This window comes from Oryctolagus cuniculus, chromosome 15 (assembly GCF_964237555.1).
Source record: "Oryctolagus cuniculus chromosome 15, mOryCun1.1, whole genome shotgun sequence".
Taxonomy (NCBI): domain Eukaryota; kingdom Metazoa; phylum Chordata; class Mammalia; order Lagomorpha; family Leporidae; genus Oryctolagus; species Oryctolagus cuniculus.
Window position 1 is genome coordinate 81,639,958 of NC_091446.1, and position 17,584 is coordinate 81,657,541.

At 53.1% G+C, this 17,584-nt stretch overlaps 1 protein-coding gene across 5 annotated transcripts in view; it reads left to right on the forward strand.

The window, feature by feature from the left end:
• The first annotated feature begins 16,148 nt into the window (after positions 1-16,148).
• The window catches only part of WDFY4 (WDFY family member 4), a 275,027-nt gene continuing 273,591 nt past the window's right edge, over positions 16,149-17,584 (forward strand). For 2 of the 5 annotated variants that reach the window (XR_007916089.2, XM_051837552.2), the window contains exon 1: positions 16,544-16,917. Coding sequence is in view for 3 of the 5 variants with exons in the window: in XM_051837552.2 (XP_051693512.2) it covers positions 16,866-16,917 (52 nt within the window). In the remaining 2 variants the exon portion in view is untranslated. Of the gene's footprint in view, positions 16,391-16,543; positions 16,918-17,584 lie in introns of those variants that run through there. The other 3 variants (XM_017338630.3, XM_051837551.2, XM_051837550.2) reach the window with 3 other exon arrangements.

Sequence of the window (17,584 nt, forward strand, 5' to 3'; positions counted from 1 at the left end):
AGCTGGGGACTGGCGGGAGCCGGCGAGGGCATCGGGTCCCCTCCATCCGAGACAGGAGCGCCCGGTGCTGGAACGCGAACCTCCCGGGGGGCCGCGTCTGCAGCCTGGGTCGGGCGCGCAGAACCCACGCAGGGTCCCGGGGCACCACACCGCGCGCTCGCACCGGGGGCCTCAGGCGACGGAGCTCAGCGTTGCGGGAGAAGATAGTCCTGCGAAGATGGGGCTGCGGACCGACCTCCCGGTCTCAATGGAAATTAAACAGAATCAAAGATCCCATCGCCCAGGGGATCCTGTTTCATGCGGGGAGGGGGACAGAAAGAGCGCCCATCCGGTTTATTCCCCCAGTTGTTTGCGATGGCCTGCACCCGGCTGAGGCTGAAGATGGGAGCCAGGGACTCGACCTGGGTCCCCCGTGTGCCCGGAGGGACTGCTGGCTGAAGCTGGAGTTGGGAACAGAGCTGGGAGTCGAACCCAGATCCTCTTATGTGGGTCACCAGCGGCGTAACCACAAGGCTGCACGCCTGCCCTACGTGATCCAGTTCTCAAGGTTTACTGCCCACACGTTGCTGGTGACCCAGTTTTATCAGACAAAGCGGCAGGAGATGGTCAGAAGTCAAGTATTGACATTAAAAATGTAGGAGTAACAACCAAAGGGCAGAAATAGAATTTATAACTCAACCCAGCAGAGAAGGATAAAAGACAAAAAAAAAAAAAAAAAAAAAGGCAAGAAAACATAGTTCTCTCAGAGGAAGAGAGAGAAAACATATAAAAGAAAAATCAGGTAAAATAGATATAAGTACATCAGTAATCATTGTAATGTAAAACCATTACGCTTATATTTAAAAATATAGATGTTTACAGAAACACACCTAAAAATAAGAATAGAAATACAGGGGCCGGTGCTGTAAAGTAGAAAGTTAAGTCTCTACCTGCAGCTCCGGCATCCCATATGGGCACCGGTTCGGGTCCTGGCTGCTCCACATCCAATCCAGCTCTCTGCTGTGGCCTGGGAAAGCAGTAGAAGATGGCCTAGATCCTTTGGCCCCTGCATCCACATGGGAGACCTGGAGGAAGCTCCTGGCTCCTGGCTTCGGTTCGGCGTAGCTCTGGCCGTTGTGGCCAATTGGGGAGTGAACCAGCGGATGGAAGACCTCTCTCTGTCTCTCTCTGCCTCTCCTCTGTGTAACTCTGACTTTCAAATAAATAAATTAAAAAAAAAAAAGGAAGAAAAGGATCAGAGAAAAGGATTGTCTTTGTGGTAGCTAGACAATTTCCAACTGTTGGGGGTTCTCAGGTCTTGGGCCTGGGTCTGTTCCCTCTTGCACACTTTCCTAAGAAATCGTCCCCATTTTTATGGTCTTAAAATACCATCTGCTCTGGGGCCAGCATTGTGGCTCAGCAGGTTAAGCCACCCACAAGGCTGGCAGCCCATATGAGTGCCAGTTCAAATCCTAGCAGCGCCACTTCCCATCCAGCTTCCTGTTAATGCGCCTGGGAGAACCGCAGCAGCTGGCCCAGGAGCTTGGGCCCCTGTCCTCCCACGTGGGGAACAGGGGTGGAATTCCAGGCTCCTGGTTTGGCCTGATTCAGACCCCGCCCCAGCCATGGCGGTCATTTGGGGAGTGAACCCATGGATGGAAGATCTCTCTTTTTCCCTGTCTCTCCACCTCTCTTGGCCATTCTGCCTTTCAGATAAATAAAATAAGACTTTAAAGCCAAGCATCACGTGCCGTGAGGCATCCCAGGGCCTCTCAGATCTGACATGTCCAGATCCTGCGGCTGCCCACTCTGTCCCGAGCTGGGTTTTCCTCTCCGTGACGGTAAATGTTGTCACTCTTCCTCAGCGGCCAGAAGTACAGGCAGAAACAACCTGCAGCTCACAGCTGGCATCAGCCCGGGCGGCTGTGGGGACTCAGCCCCTCACCTGGGAGACTGAGACAACCTCCCGGGAGATGGTGACGGTGTCAGAGCTGAACTTGGCTGGCGTCCACGGCTGCAGCACTGCCACCCCCCTCCCCCGACAGCTGGTGTCAGGAACCTGTTTGGAGAGTACAGAAGCTGAGAGTGAGTTGGTTTCTCCTGTATTAACTCAGCGGGTCACAGGCACAGTCCTACACCCAGTACTGCAGCTGGGACCAAGTCGACGACTCCCCTGTGGGACCCTTGTCGTGTGTTCACCCCACTGCTGACCCCAACACACCTGGAGAGTGGCCCTACTGGTAACCTTCCCAGACCGGAAATAGAACAGTGACGCAGGTGAGTGGGTTAGCAGCCTGCAGTACATCCATATGCCGCGGACCCAGCTGTAGCAGAGAGCCCGAGCCTGGATGAGTTATAACCAACAGAAGCGTCTTGCACAGCTCTGGAGGCTGGAAAGTCGAAGATGAAGGCACCAGCAGGTGCAGGCTTAAGGTGGGGGCCCAGTCTCTGCTTCCAAGATGATACCTTGTTGCTACGGGTAACAGAGGCGGTAGCTGCTGCATGGTAGCCTGGTGGAAGGAAGGGAAGGGCAAGTGAGGGCTGAGCCAGCTCCCTCCAGCTCCTCTATTTGTTATTTTATTGAGAGAGAGCGAGCACGCACCCTCCCATCTGCTGGTTCCTTTCCCAGATGCCCACAATGGCTGGGGCTGGCCCGGGAGCCAGGGACTGCATCCAGGTATCCCAGCTGATTCAGACATCACCGCTGCCTCCCAGAGTCTGCCCTGGCGGGACACTGGAGTCAGGAGCAGGAGCTCAGAGTTGAAGCCAGGTACTCTGAGGTGGCCTGTGGGTATCTTAGACCACACCCTCAGTTCCTTTAAGAGGCACTCCAGAGATGCCCCCCAGAGCCCTCCTGGCCTAAACACCTGTCCAAGGCCCCACATCTCAGACTATTGCCTGGGGGGATCAGTTCCCACGTGGATCTTGCAGTGGACATAGCCATTTTAACCCCAGCAGAGGAATGAGTGATTGGCGCAGGTCCCTACTCTGATGGAGCTCAAAGATTCCATACTGCCTGGTTCCGTTTCCAGAACGTTGTCAAAACGACAGGCATACAGAGGTGCAGGTCAGGGGTGGTCCAAGGCTAGGAACAGCAGGAGGCAGCTTTATGTGGGTGAATCTACAGCTGTGATGAAACAAGACAGCCTGCAGAAGGTCAAGGTCAAGGTCAGCTTCCCGGGTCAAGGTCATCTTCCTGGCTCTGATGTTGCACTTCTGTCATGTGCGATGTAGCCAGTGGCAGAAACTGAGTGTGGAGTGCCTCAGATCTCTCTGCACTGTTTTTGCAGCGTGCTGTGTGTCTGTCTTCATTTCAAGATTTAAAAGTTCAAAGTGGCTGGCGCTGCGGCTCACTAGGCTAATCCTCCGCCTGCGGCGCTGGCACACCGGGTTCTAGTCCCGGTAGGGGCGCCGGATTCTGTCCTGGTTGCCCCTCTTCCAGGCCAGCTCTCTGCTGTGGCCCAGGAGTGCAGTGGAGGATAGCCCAAGTGCCTGGGCCCTGCACCCGCATGGGAGACCAGGAGAAGCACCTGGCTCCTGCCTTCGGATCAGCGCGGTGTGCCGTCGCAGTGCGCTGGCCGCAGCGGCCATTGGAGGGTGAACCAACAGAAAAGGAAGACCTTTCTCTCTGTCTCTCTCTCTCTCACTGTCCACTCTGCCTGTCAAAAAAAAAAAAAAAGTTCAAAGCAATGCAAAACGATGTTACTCACTAGTAGCAAGCATGTCCACTCCTAATCTATTATGCATAGAAATCACAGGTTAGGATGTTAAAACGACATCAATATGTGTTATTTTTGTTGCATTTTTAGAAATTTCTTTAAAACTTCAAAAGAAAATACTTTGGAGATTATTAATGAATATGAAAAAACAAAATGGAATGAAATTCAATTTTTTATTGTGATTTTACAAATGTAAAATTGATGCAAGGAGCTGGGGCTGTGGCTTATTGGGTGAAGCCACCTCCTCCATTACCGGCATCCCATATGGGCACCAGTTCAAGTCTCGGCTGCTCCATTCCAATCCAGCTCTCTGCTGTGGCCTGGGAAAGCAGTAGAAGATGGCCCAACTCCTTGGGCCCCTGCACCTGCATGGGAGACCCAGAAGAAGCTCCTGGCTCCTGGCTTCAGATCTGTCCAGCTCTGGCTGTTGTGGCCACATGGGGAGTGAGCCAGCAGGTGGAAAACCTCTCTCTCTCTCTCTCTCTCTCTCTCTCTCTCTCTCTCTGCCTCTGCCTTTCTGTAACTGCCTTTCAAATAAATAAATATTTTTTAAATTAAAAAATCAATGTAAACGTTAAACTGTGGGCAATTCTGGTGTTCATTTTCTATCCATCCAGTGGCCAGCCGGAAGGTTTTTGTCCCGCTACATACGTGTGGGTTTGCAGGTGTAGACCTGCACATAAGCCTTTCCGAGTAAGCATGTAGAACCACCGTAAATGCACGAGTGCTTCAGCGAGCCCCTGGAAAATGGGATTAAAAGATACATTCATTTTAGTGCAGCAGAAATTTGAAATCTGTGCTGCGTGGGACCACTTCATCTGCATATCGGAGTCACTGGTTCAATTCCCAGCTCCTCCTCTTCTGACCCAGAGTCCTGCTAATGCTCACCCTGGGAGGGAGCGGAGGATGGCTCAAGTGCTTGGATCCTGCAACCCATGTGGGAGACCCAGAATGACTACCAGTCTCCTGGCTTCAAGTTGGCTCAACCCTGGCTATTATGGACATATGTGGAGTGAACCAGCAGGTAGAAGATCTCTCCCCTTCTCTGTTTATCAAATATATAAAGAAAATCATTTTTATTTAAATATTTTTTAATTTGACAAATACAGTTACAGAGAGAGAGAGAGAGGTCTTCCTTCTGCTGGTTCACTCGCCAAATGGCTGCAACAGCTGGAGCTGGGCTGATCTGAAACCAGGAGCCAGGAGCTTCTTCCAGGTCTCCCACAGAGGTACAGGGGCCCAGGGACTTGGGCCATCTTCCATTGCTTTCCCAGGACATTAGCAGAGAACTGGATCAGAAGCATCTATATGAGATGCTGGTGCTGCAGGCGGAGACAGCTACAGCACCAGCCCCTAAAAAATCCTTTTTTTTTTTTTTAAAAGAAATACATGCATATGAGGTTGAAATCAAAAAAACTCTTGGAAAATACGTATTATGAAAAAGACCATTCATTGATTTCAAAATTTTTGCACCAAAATAAATTCATCTCTTCAAAATGTTATTGATTTATTATTCATTTATTTGTATTTGAAAGGCAGAGAGAGAGAGAGAGAGAGAGAGAGAGAGAGAGAGAGAAAGCTGCCATTTAAGCCACTCTGTTTTGTTGTGCAGCAGCAGGGAACTAAAACACTCTAGAAAGTCCCGGACAAGTGTGGCCATCAAATGTTTGATTGAGCACCGGCTGTGCTTGGGGCTGAGCTACAGAGATGACCAAGAAACACTGTGTAACTCAAGAGCCCCCACCACCACCCCCCACCACCCCACCGCCAAGCAGGCAAAGGGCAGCTGTTAGAAAGCTGTTTGCAGAATGACTGAGTAGGAAGTGTGGGTTACCGCAGGGGATGGGAAGGAGAGACCCTGATCCCAGAGAGAAGCCATCTCCCTGATTCCACCACCCAGCAACTGCTGCTGGGGGCGGCTGGTTCCGGTTCCCCCTGGCGTTTTCTCTGTGGAGTGATTTTGTCATGGATGCCCTTGACGGCAGGTGTTGTGGAAGGCTCACCGCGTGCCAAGCACTGTGAATGTGCCATTACCTTGTGCCCATTGTGCTGACGTGGAAGATGAGGCTCAGGGCCAGGCGGCTGATGGGGACAGAGATGGGACTCGGACCCAGGTGCTCTGGCTCCACAGCTGGTGCTCACAGCCAAGACCCCAGACTGCTCTTTGCTTTTTAATATTTTTTTAAAAGATTTATTTATTTATTTGAGGGGCAGAGTTCTGGGATGGGGTGGGGGCAGATAGAGAGGTCTTCCATGCACTGATTCACTCCCCAAATGGCTGCAACAGCTGGAGCTGGGCCTATCTGAAGCCAGGAGCCAGGAGCTTCTTCTGGGTCTCCCACATGGGTGCAGGGACCCAAGGACCTGGACCATCTTCTACTGCTTTCCCAGGCTATAGCAGAGAGCTGGATCAGAAATGGAGCATCCGGGACTTGAACTGGTGCCCATATGGGATGCTGGCACTGCATATGGCGGCTTTACCCACTATGCCACAGTGCCAGCTCCTATAGTGTTATTTTTAAAGTCTCCTAAAATTGGGACCTGTGTTGTGGAACAGTTGGTTAGTCAGTTGCTTTGATGTCAGCATTCCATATCAAAGTGCTGTCCCACTTGCTCTACTTCCAATCCAGCTCACTGCTAACATGCCTGGGAAAGCAGCAGAGGGTGGCCCAAGTGCTTGGGGCTGTGCTCCCATGTGGGAGACCTGGATGGAGTTCCTGGCTCCTGGCTTTGGCCTGGACCAACCCTGGCTTTTGCAGCCACTGGGGCTAAACCAGTAGTTGAAAGATCTTGCTCCCTTTCTCTCTCTGTAACTCTGCTTTTCAAGTAAATTAATTAATTTTTTTTTTTCGGGACACCAGTGTTGCCGGCAGAGGTTTAGCCTAATAAGCCACTGCGCCAGCCCCAGTAAGCTCTTTTTTTTTTCTTTCTTTCTTTTTTTTTTTTTTTTTTTTTTTTTTTTTTTTTTTTGACAGGCAGAGTGGACAGTGAGAGAGAGAGACAGAGAGAAAGGTCTTCCTTTGCCGTTGGTTCACCCTCCAATGGCTGCCACGACTGGTGCGCTGAGGCCGGCGCACCGCGCTGATCCGATGGCAGGAGCCAGGTACTTATCCTGGTCTCCCATGGGGTGCAGGGCCCAAGTACTTGGGCCATCCTCCACTGCACTCCCGGGCCACAGCAGAGAGCTGGCCTGGAAGAGGGGCAACCGGGACAGAATCCGGTGCCCCGACCGGGACTAGAACCCAGTGTGCCGGCGCCGCAAGGCGGAGGATTAGCCTAGTGAGCCCCGGCGCTGGCCAATAAATTAATCTTAAAAAAACAGAATGTCCTTCTTTAAAAAGTTTCTTATTGTTGGACATTCTGGATTCTTCCTGGTGTGCGGAGGGTTCGCTATTACGTTCCTTCGTAATACGTTTCGCCCTATCACTTTAAGAAGCGCGGGAGGCAGGTCTACAACAGCCCCTCCACCTTGGGTCATCGGTTTCATGGTGGACTCACAGGAGAGTGAGAAAAGCATTCGAGGTGTGGGCTTTCTGCTACAGCCGTGACGCAGATGTGCGGTCACATCCGCCCGTGTTCCCAGCCGTTGTCCCCGTGGGTCACGCTTTCCCCGGAAGCACAGGAGGTTACTTGTGCAGGGGACCGAGCCGGTTATAGCGAGACTGCCTGTAAAATTCCCCTCCAAACTTGAAGTGCACTGCGGCTGAGGTCGCAGAGTTCAAGTGGGCTCCCGGGGCAGGTGCCCCAGCGGATTTGGCCGGAAAGCAGAAGTGGTCTCGCCTCGCTGCCCTTTCCCCTCCTTCAGAATGCGGCAGCTCCTGCAGTGGCACCGGGTGGTGGCGGTGGGGGCTGGCAGCTTCCTGGTGGGGGAGGGAGCTCTGGGCCAGCCCCTCCCTGGGTGGGAGGGTGGGTGGGTGGTCCAGCACGGTCTGAGCCCTGTGTTGTGTTGGGATTGATGGCAGGGATGGGGACCCCTCCCACGAGCAGCAGCGGAGATGGCTGCTGTCCTTGCCTTCCGCTGGGCCACTGCATCCTCACAGCCACCCGTCATCCCCGATGTCACAGCAGCCCCAGGAGGCAGAGGGGGCCGCCAGCATCCCCACGGGAGAGGCAAAGGCTCTGAGGAATCCTGGGTCTGCAGCCGAAGCTGCTCACTCCCAGCCTGTGCTTCTCCACTTCTCCTGGGTCCTGCAGCCCCGGGGGACCACGCTGGGCTTGGAGCAAGGGAGAAAGCGACATGGCTCTTTGTCGCCTCTTTCTAGGCTGCCAGGTGCTTGCAGAGGAACATATTCGTATCTTATTAAAAATATGCATGAGATAATTGCACCGCAATAAGTTTATATTTTTAAAAGATATTCATTTTTTTAGTTGAAAGGCAGAGTTACACACAGACACACACACACACACACACACACACACACACACATTGAGAGAGAGAGAGAATCTTCCAAGTGCTGTTTTATTCCCCTAAATGGCTGCAATGGTTAGGGCTGGGCAAGGCTGAAGCCAGGAGCCTGGAACTCCATCCTGGTCTCCCTCGTGGGTGGCAGGGGCCCAGGTACGTGGGCCATCTTCTGCTGCTTTCTCAGGTGCATTAGCAGGGAGCTGGATCAGAAGTGGAGTAGCAGAGATTTGAACTCATGTTCAGTTGGGATATTGGCATAGCAGGAGGCAGCTTAACCAACTGCCACACGGTGCTGTAAATACCATGACTGTCAGTTGAGTCTTGCAGAATTGCTTTCTTTGATTTTTGCTAAGCTGTCGTGTATGTGGCCAACTCATAGTCTCAACTGAATTGTGACTTGACAAATGGAGTTCCATCCCATCTATGAGGTTTAATCCAGCATGTTTACAGTCAGGAAGTCTGATGTGTGATGTATTTTTTTTTAAAAGAATCTTCCATCCGCTGGTTCACTCCCCAACTGGCCTCAATAGTGGAGTTGCGCCAATCCAAAGCCAGGAGCCAGGAGCTTCTTCCAAGTCTCCCTCGTGGGTGCAGGGATCCAGGGACTTGGACTATCTTCTACTGCTTTCCCAGGCATTTTAGCAAGGAGCTGGATCAGAAGTGAAGCAGCTGGGACCCGAACAGGCACCCACGTGGGATGCCGGCACTGCAGGTGGCAGCTTTACCCACTACACCACAGCGCCGGCCCAGTGATCTATTGCTAAGTGATTCCTCATCCTCATACAGATTATGTTGATGAAATCAAAGCCTCTTGGGGGCCTTAGCCTTGTACTCACATGTGTCTGGCTTCACTCATTTGTCAATGGGTCAGTGTATGATTTTCAAATATTAAATAAATTTTTTCTCAATCTTTTGTCCTGTTTGCAATGTAAGGACTTTAGAAATAACACAGCTTGGGGTTGGTACTGTGGTGTGGTGGGTTAATCCACTGTCTGCAGCATATGGTTACCCATTTAAGTCCCAGCTGTTCCACCTCTGATCCAGCTCCCTGCTAATGCACCTGGGAAAGCCGCAGAGAATGACCCAAGTGCTTGAACACCTGCACCCACGTGGGAGACCCGGAAGAAGCTCCTGGCTCCTGGCTTCTGATCAGCGCAGTCTGACGATTGTTGCCACATGGGAAGTGAACCAGTGGATAGAAGACCTCTCTCTCTCTCTTGTCTCTCTGCCTCTCTGTTTGTAACTCTGCCTTCCAAATAAGTAAGTCTTATAAAAAACATGAAAGAAAAAGAAATAAAACTGTTTAAGTTTAGTCTACCAGCATTTTCTCTACCATAACAACAACAAAACATAAAGCAAGCACTTATCTGTAACACGTTCCAGTTTCCATGGTGTGAATCCTCTCTGCATGGGTAACTTTAAAAAATTTGTTTGAAAGGGAGGTAAGGAGGGAGGGGCACACACACACACACACACACACAATGAAAGAGAGAGAGAATGAGTGTGAAAGACCACCCTGCTGGTTCGTTCTTCAGATGCTGGATCTGGAAGCCAGGAACCCGATTGAGGTCTCCCACATGGGTGACAGGAATGAATCCTGCCACTTGGGCCATCACTGTTGCCTCCTGGGGTCTGCAATGGTGGGAGAATGGAGTCAGGTGCCGGCACTAGTGTCAAACCCCAATTATTTTTTTGCACCAAATGAAACTTATCTTTCAGTTTTATTTTCTACCAACTTCTTGAAGTATCTATTTATTTTTCTTTCTTTGGGCCAAATAGAATTTCACTTTGATAGAGAATATTGGCTTTGAAATCCTAGTATTGTCAGTGCTACGTATTCATTCTCTAGTTCTTAGAGTTGATTCACAGAGCAAATAAGAGACTTGCAGCTAGCTAACACAAATAGTTTAGACCAAGATAGTATAAAAATAAGACACAAAATACAGAAAGGAGAGGGGAAGAGCTAGTGTCTGTCTTCCCTAGCAGTCCATGCTGTCTTGATTTGATACCATGAACCATTCAAAGTTACCGGAAAGGTATAAAAATATTAGGACAAGGTGGAAAATCTTCCTTTAGAAGAATAAACTATAAGCGGCAGATCAGAAGGGAGTAGGGAAGAGGAAGAAGAAGTGTTACCAGGCTGACTTTCGTACTTTTTCTGTCTAAAGGTCTGAAATGAGTAATCCCCAAAGGGAGTTAGTTAAGGTTGCAGTGGCAGCCATCAGAAGAGCTAAAATCAGTCACTCGTAGGGATTTTTTTGAGCAGGTGGAAAACGCTCATGGACAACAGAGCAACTCCTGTAACCCTTGTTATCAATTGACTTTGCTTGCTGTGTGCAGCTACAGTGCAGAAACTCAATGCAACCAAACCACGTGCGCCATTAACAGAGCAACGGCTGCTCCCAGCAGGCTGGATGTCGCGTGCTGGGTGGTCATCCCCTCAGTCAGCACTCTTGCTGTGTGCAAACATCCTGAGAGGACCCAACTCACTCTATTTCCCTCTCTTCAGGTGCCCTGGCCTCCACCTGGCCCCACCCCCACCCCACCCCAGCCAGTGGGCTGTCTCCCATCCCACCACCCATATGCAGTGCGCCTTGCCATGTGGCGCATTCTTACTCTTTAACCCTTGTCCTCCCAACTTAGGCGCAGGGGGAGGCTGGAGCTGGCTCCGAGCCCGATGGTTGAGACATTGTGTCCTCATTCTAGGACAGGTGAGCCAGTGTCACACCACATTCGATGCTCCCTGCAGATAAGATGTCAATGCTAAGGGTCCCACCGTTGCCTCCCAAAAGCAGGGGCTGCAGACTGGAAAAGGGGCACAACCTTCCCCAGGAATCCAAGGCAGGGCTGCAGCCAGGAAGGCGTCTTCCTCTTGTCTGTAAAGGCACCCAGAAGTCACCCAGGTGCCCACACGCAGGGCACTGGTGAGCAGGGGACAGGGCCCTGACCTGTCAGTCTTACACAGCTACCTGCTTTGTTCTCACGAGAATAAACTCCACTGGCAGCAGCTGTGGCGGTCTTCATTTTTCAGACGGGATCTCTGAGCAGGTAAGTAACACGACCCAGGGTCTCCCCCTTCTCTCCTGTTGCCACCCACAGCGAGTTGTGGCTACTCTGCCAGCCTCATAGCTCCTGGAATGGCACCCTGGGGAGGAGGATGGCAGGGTCTCCAGGGCCTGGAGCCATGCCCGAGTGGAGGTGCCCAGGCGTCATGGTGCTGTTGGCAAGGCGGCCACTGGGGTGTGACCCCGGCCCCATCTGCAGCGCCCCCACCTCTGCTCCCACGGAAGCTACGATCCGGGGCCAGGCTGTACAGGGCAGAGGAGGCCTGGGACCAGGCAGAAGGGCTCCCCTTCCTTGGCACCCTCCTGTTTATCCCGCAGGATCCCGAGGGACATTGATCCCCAGAGATTCCACCAAGCCTGAACCAGACTGATCGTCCAGGAACGGAAGCTTGGCCACGCTGCCCTTTCTGCCCCCACCACGCTGCCTCCCCATGCTGCTCCCGGGGGAGTTGCTAACCTCACTCGGCGGTACTCCTGTCCCCACCAACCCCGGCCTGAAAACATTATTGTCAGCCCACCACCTCCCGCCGTGCCGTTATGGCCACTTGTCACTCGACACATCCCTCAGCCATCTGCTGGGGACTGGCTGTAAAACAACCCCTTTTGGAACGAGAAGGTCTGGCCAGGGTCCCAGGACAGTAAGGGGCACCGAGGAAGCAGCCACTCCATGCCCCCAACCCGCTTTCATAGAGCAGCTGGAGCAGCCTGGGAGTAGCTGGGGTGTGCCTGGCCTCGGTGACGGCTCTGACTGGGGTGCTGACCTGCAGTGACCCATGGGGGCCTGTTCACTGTCCCTGGCTAGACCCCAGTGTGGTCCAGGTCTTCACTGATCCAAACGGAGCTGCAGGTGTACAGAGCGCTCCTTCTGCCAGGGTGGGGATAGCGGGGCCGGACTGCAGGGGAGAGAGCCCTGGAAGGAGCCGCTCACGGCTATCCTGCCGGCAGTGCTGTGGGCAATTCTCTCTGCCTGGGTGTCCCTCCAAGATGCAGAACCCGCCATCCCAGAAGCCACTGCCCACAGGTGCCACGTGACTGCCCTCCTTCTCGGCCAGGCCCCTCAGCCTGCACGCCAGGTCCTTGGGTGCCACGCCCCTTCCTCATCCCCCTGGTACAGCTCCTCCAGGACTCCATGCCCCAAGCTGGAACGCTGGTCTCTTGTACCCTCCTTAGTGGGTTACCTCCACCATCCTGTGCATCTGTTTGCTGGGGCCCCTGCAGTGCTGTCTCCTTGGGCTCCTCCTCATCTCTGTGTTGGGGAAGGAGGGCGGCCAGTTGACCTGGACGGTTTGATGGTCATTTCATTCTTCCACAATGAGGGGAATCCTTGGGGAGGAGCGACCGGAACCTAAAACACACTGGACATGGCCTTGGGCACACAGCACCCCATGGATTAGGAAGCATTTCAGAAAGACCAGCATGCCAAGGCTTAGCCACCGTGGCTTTGCCACCCACGCTTCTGCTGCCAGCTTGGTGCAAGACTCCATCATGGGTGGGCTGGGGGCAGCACCAAGGTAGTGGACGCCTCTCTGCTTGCTCTGTCTCCCACCCCTCGCCTCTGCAGCTGCTGCACCCTACAGCTCAGTTACGCCTTCTCCAGCTGGGACCACTCCTGCCCAGGTTCCCTGCCGGCTGGCCCCTTCTCAGGGTCTCCCTGGCCTTCTGGATCCCCGGCCTCAAGCGAGGAACTGACTCCGGGTGGTGGCCCCTCTACTGTTCTCAGTGCTGGGTGTTTCTGGGTCCTGTTTGCTTTTTAGTTTAGTGTTTGCATGTCACTGTTGTTCTTTCATGAGTCAACAGTAGGCGCCATTGGCTTTTAATGTTTAAAACTTTTATTTATTTACTTTTATTTGAAAGGGGGGAGGGAGGGAGAGGTCTTCCATCCATTGGTTCACTCCCAAAATGGCCACAACAACCAGGGCTGTGTCAGGCTGAAACCAGGAGCCTGGAACTCCATCTGGGCTTCCCATATGGGTGGCAGGAACCCAGGCACTTGAGCCATCATTTGCTCCCTCCTAGGGTGTGCATTAGTGGGAAGCTGGATTGGAAGCGGGGCTGGGACTCGAACCCAGGCACTTGAGCTGATCCATATATGTATGCTGTGTATACACGCATCCCAAGCAGCTGCTTCAACCACTGCACCACAACACTGGCTTTTGTTCAGGGGTGAGAAATGGATCTCATTTTCTTTTCCTCTGATTTTTGTCTCTACCTGGCTAGCCCAACACCACCTACTAACAGTCACTCTTTCCCCATTGATTTGAGATGTCCCCTTTGTGCTCGCTGAATTTGCATATGTCACGGAGGTTATTTCTGGATTTTCTATTCTCTGTCATTCTCGATGTGACGCTGTTTCCATGACAGGCTGAGAGTATGCTTTAATGTCTAGTAAACCTAGACTTCCCTCCTTGTGCTCTTTGTTTCTTTTCTTTTTTTTAGTACTAAGCACGCTAACCAAGTTTAATGAAAAGAAGTACTGAAGAGAGTGCTTTCCTCTTTTTTTTTTTAAAGATTTATTTATTTATTTGAAAGTCAGAGTTACACAGAGAGAAAGAGAGGCAGAGAGAGAGAGAGAGAGAGAGAGAGAGAGAGAGGTCGGTCTTCCTTCCACTGGTTTACTCCCCAAATGAACACAATGGCCAGAGCTGTGCTGTTCCGAAACCAGGAGCCAGGAGCCAGGAGCTTCCTCTGAGTCTCCCACATGGGTGCAGAGGCCCAAAGGCTTGAGCCATCTTCTACTGCTTTCCCAGGCCACAGCAGGGAGCTGGATCAGAAGTGGAGCAGCCGAACCAGCACCCATATGGGATGCCGGCTCTGCAGGTGGCGGCTTTACCCACTACGCCACAGCGCTGGCCCCAGTGTGCTGTTTTTTTGTTTTTTTTTTTTTTTTTTCTGTGCAATGTTTTCCACTGAAGCATGTTTACGAAATTCATCCACATCGAGGAGAGTAACAGCAATTGTGTTCTCTTCACTGCTGGGTTGAATTCCGTTATATAAATACACCCGATTTGTTTATCCATTGTGCACTGGTGGGTACGCGAGTTGTTTCTGGTTTTAGCTATTATGAATAACACTTTCACAGTATCCGTGCATCACCTTTGTGTGTGTGTGTGTGTGTGTGTGTGTGCTGTGTTTCCATTTCTCCCGGGGAAGTACTGGGAGTGGAATTGCCGGGTCCCGTGGTCCCTTTGTAAGGAACCATTCAAGTGTCTACAGAAGCCCCTGAGTTCTATTCCATGTACTTTCTGGTTGTTCTAGTCCTGGCTGCTCCACTTCCAATCCAGCTCTCTGCTGTGGCCTGGGAAAGCAGTGGAAGATGGCCAAGACCTTGGGCCTCCGCACCCGCGTGGGAGACCCGGAAGAAGCTCCTGGTTCCTGGCTTTGGCCTGGCCAAGCTCTGGCTGTTGCAGCCACTTGGGGGAAAGATGGAAAACCTCTCTCTCTGTCTCTTCCTTGCTCTCACTCTCTCTGTGTGTGTCTCTGTGTGTGTCTTTGTGTATGTGTGTGTCTGTAACTCTGCCTTTCAAATAAATAAAATGAATCTTTGAAAAATTAAATTAAATTTAAAAAATGAAAAAAATTAACGGCGCACACTATAGCACAGTGGGTCTTGGGAGTAGTGTAACTATGGCTTCTGACTTGTTGCTTGAAAGCAAATTAGAGGCTGGCGCCGTGGCTCACTAGTCTAATCCTCCACCTGCGGTGCCAGCACCCTGGGTTCTAGTCCCGGTTGGGGCACCGGATTCTGTCCCGGTTGCCCCTCTTCCAGGCCGGCTCTCTGCTGTGGCCCGGGAGTGCAGTGGAGGATGGCCCAGGTCCTTGGGCCCTGCACCCGCATGGGAGACCAGGAGGAAGCACCTGGCTCTTGGCTTCGGATCGGTGCAGCGCTGGCGGCCGTGGCGGCCATCTGGGGGTGAACCAACGGAAGGAAGACCTTTCTTTCTGTCTCTCTCACTGTCTAACTCTGCCTGTCAAAAAAAAAAAAAAAAAAAAAAAAAGAAGAAAGAAAGTGAATTGGAGCCCGCTGTGTTTGGGCAAGGTAATATCTAGGCTGCTGTGTGCACTTCTTGGCTCTCTCAGGGTGATTCCCGGAGTCCTATTGTGCTGTGCCCTTCACCTCTTCTCTACCCACAGACAGTGCAACGAGAGATGAACACTCCAGTGGGGGTGGTGGAGCCCCTGATTCCTGCCGGGGAGTGAGCATGGTGCCAGCCCAGGCTTGCAGCCCAGATCTTAGGCCCGACAGAGCTCCTGTCTTGCCTACTGACAAGTTTGCAGCATCCGAGACCTGGGGTTTCCTTGCAAATGTCGTGTTCTTCTCAGCATTATTCCATCTCTTGATGATGTTGGCTGTCACTTAGGGTTACTCCTACGTGGTCAGCTGGTTCTGGGAGCTGCAAACAGACGATGAGCTAACTTGAGCATGAAGGACCAGACATTCGCGCCAGCCGCTGTCTGCTCACGGGGCAACACCTTGCTGTCAGAGAGGACAAGCAGACATTGTGTGTGAACGGCTGTGCTGGCTGGCCCTCCGCGGGTGATGCTGTGGACAGGTGATAGGAAACGACTTAACCTAACATAACCAAAGGAGTGAGAGCGTAGCTACCAAGTTCAGAGAACCGCATGCTATTATTTATAGTGCCACCTGATGCAGAGGGCTCTTTGGCAACTCAAGTTAGTTTTGAGGCTGCAGGAGGAAGGAATTCAAGTGAGAGGCTCCGAGGCTGGCTGGGAGGGAGCTCAGGACCCTGTGCGTTGTCAAGGGACACAGTGTAGACGCACCTCTAGCTGGAGTCACCTATGTGTGACCCTCGCCGAAGGACAGCTGTGCGTGGAGGGTCACACAACGGCAAGCTAGCAGCCGATGCAGAACTTGGATCTGTGCCACTGGGCAGTACTTTCCCTTTTAGTCCTTGGCCCCGCCCAGCACTCCCTGACCGCTCAGAGCGCAACCTCAAGGGACCTTCCCGTAGCTCCCGCCCGAGTCACCCAGCTGGGACCGGGACGGCCACGCTGGTGGCTGGGGGTGGGCAGAATCAAGCATCCGCGTACTCCCCACTTCTGCTTTCTCCAGGAAATGAGCAGGGCCCAGTGCGAGCGATTCACACGGAAACGGTGTTGGAGAACCGACGGGGCTGGGCCGGCTTCTCTTCCTGGAGCCTGGGCCTGGGATGGGGGCGTCCATGCCCTCTGACCTCTGCAGCCCCTGACTGCCACCTGGCCAGGTAGGTTTCCTGCTGGGCCGCCTAGGGGTGGGCGTGGAAGGGCCCGGCTGTCAGGGTAGGGCCTACCAGCTATGTACGTCCCCCCGGGGAGGCGGAGCAGGGGTCACACGTGATCAGCAGCGCCTGGCCTGTGCTTGTGGGTGGGGGGTGGGAGTGAGCGGAGGAGCCAGGAGCATGTGCAGGGTGGGTGGCCCATGCGCTGGGGGCCACGCCAGTACCATGCCTGTCCCTGTTGTTGTTGGCTGAGCCACACTGGGCTCCAGCACTGCTCCTCTGGCCACAGGGCAAGCCCTGTCTCCCAGTTCTGCTGAGGAGAGGGGCGCTGAGGCACCTGGGAGGGACTGACGTTGACCTACGCCACTTGTCAAGGCGATGGCGAGAGGGCGCCGACTGTGAGACTCCTCCCCTACTCCCCTCCCCCAGCAAGCCCCCGTGCAGGCCTCTGAGAGTGCAGAGCTGCAGGGGCCAACCCCAGATGACCACGGGGAGAGCAGGGTCGGTCCCAGCTCTGCCGTCACCCGGCTGGGGTAAGTAGGTGTCCCCTATAGGTCTCATTTCCCTCACCGGAATCACCACGTCAGAACTTCCAGACGTCAAGGTTGAGTAACTGCTCCTCTCCTCTGCCCCGGATGGAACCTTCTAGAACAGGGAACCAACCCTTTGTCCCACTTTGTCTGAAGCACTGACTATAACAAAGGGTTTATACTTTGTTGTATACTTCTCCCCGGGAGCGTTCTGATTTTCACAGGATTCTCTGGCAGGTCACGGGTCTTCCTTATTCAGCAAATATTTATGGGGAGGTCACTCCCGGCCAGGCGCTGGGCAAGGAGGGAGGCCTGGGCGCTGTGGGTTTCCGAGGGGGTTCTGAGGAGGGTGCCTGGTGGGACCAGGGTGGCCGCCTGGGGTGACTGGCGGGCTGGGAGGTTGAGGAGGGGTCGGGGGAGGGCGGGCCTTCCTGTCTGTGCGTCCTGGGGAGGAGGAGGGCTGTGTGTCCATGGACTGGGGGAGGTTTTCAATGCTGAGCAGACCAGACAGGAGAGAACACTTAGTGTGAAAAGTAGAAGCAGTGAGAACAGCGTAAACCCCACGCCGTCACACCTTACTTTTGCCTTTTAAGATCTTCGACGTCCTCTGCCTTCAGAAGCAGCTCCTGCCATGGACGTGGGGTTTGTGGCTCCCTGACATTTCTTTTCT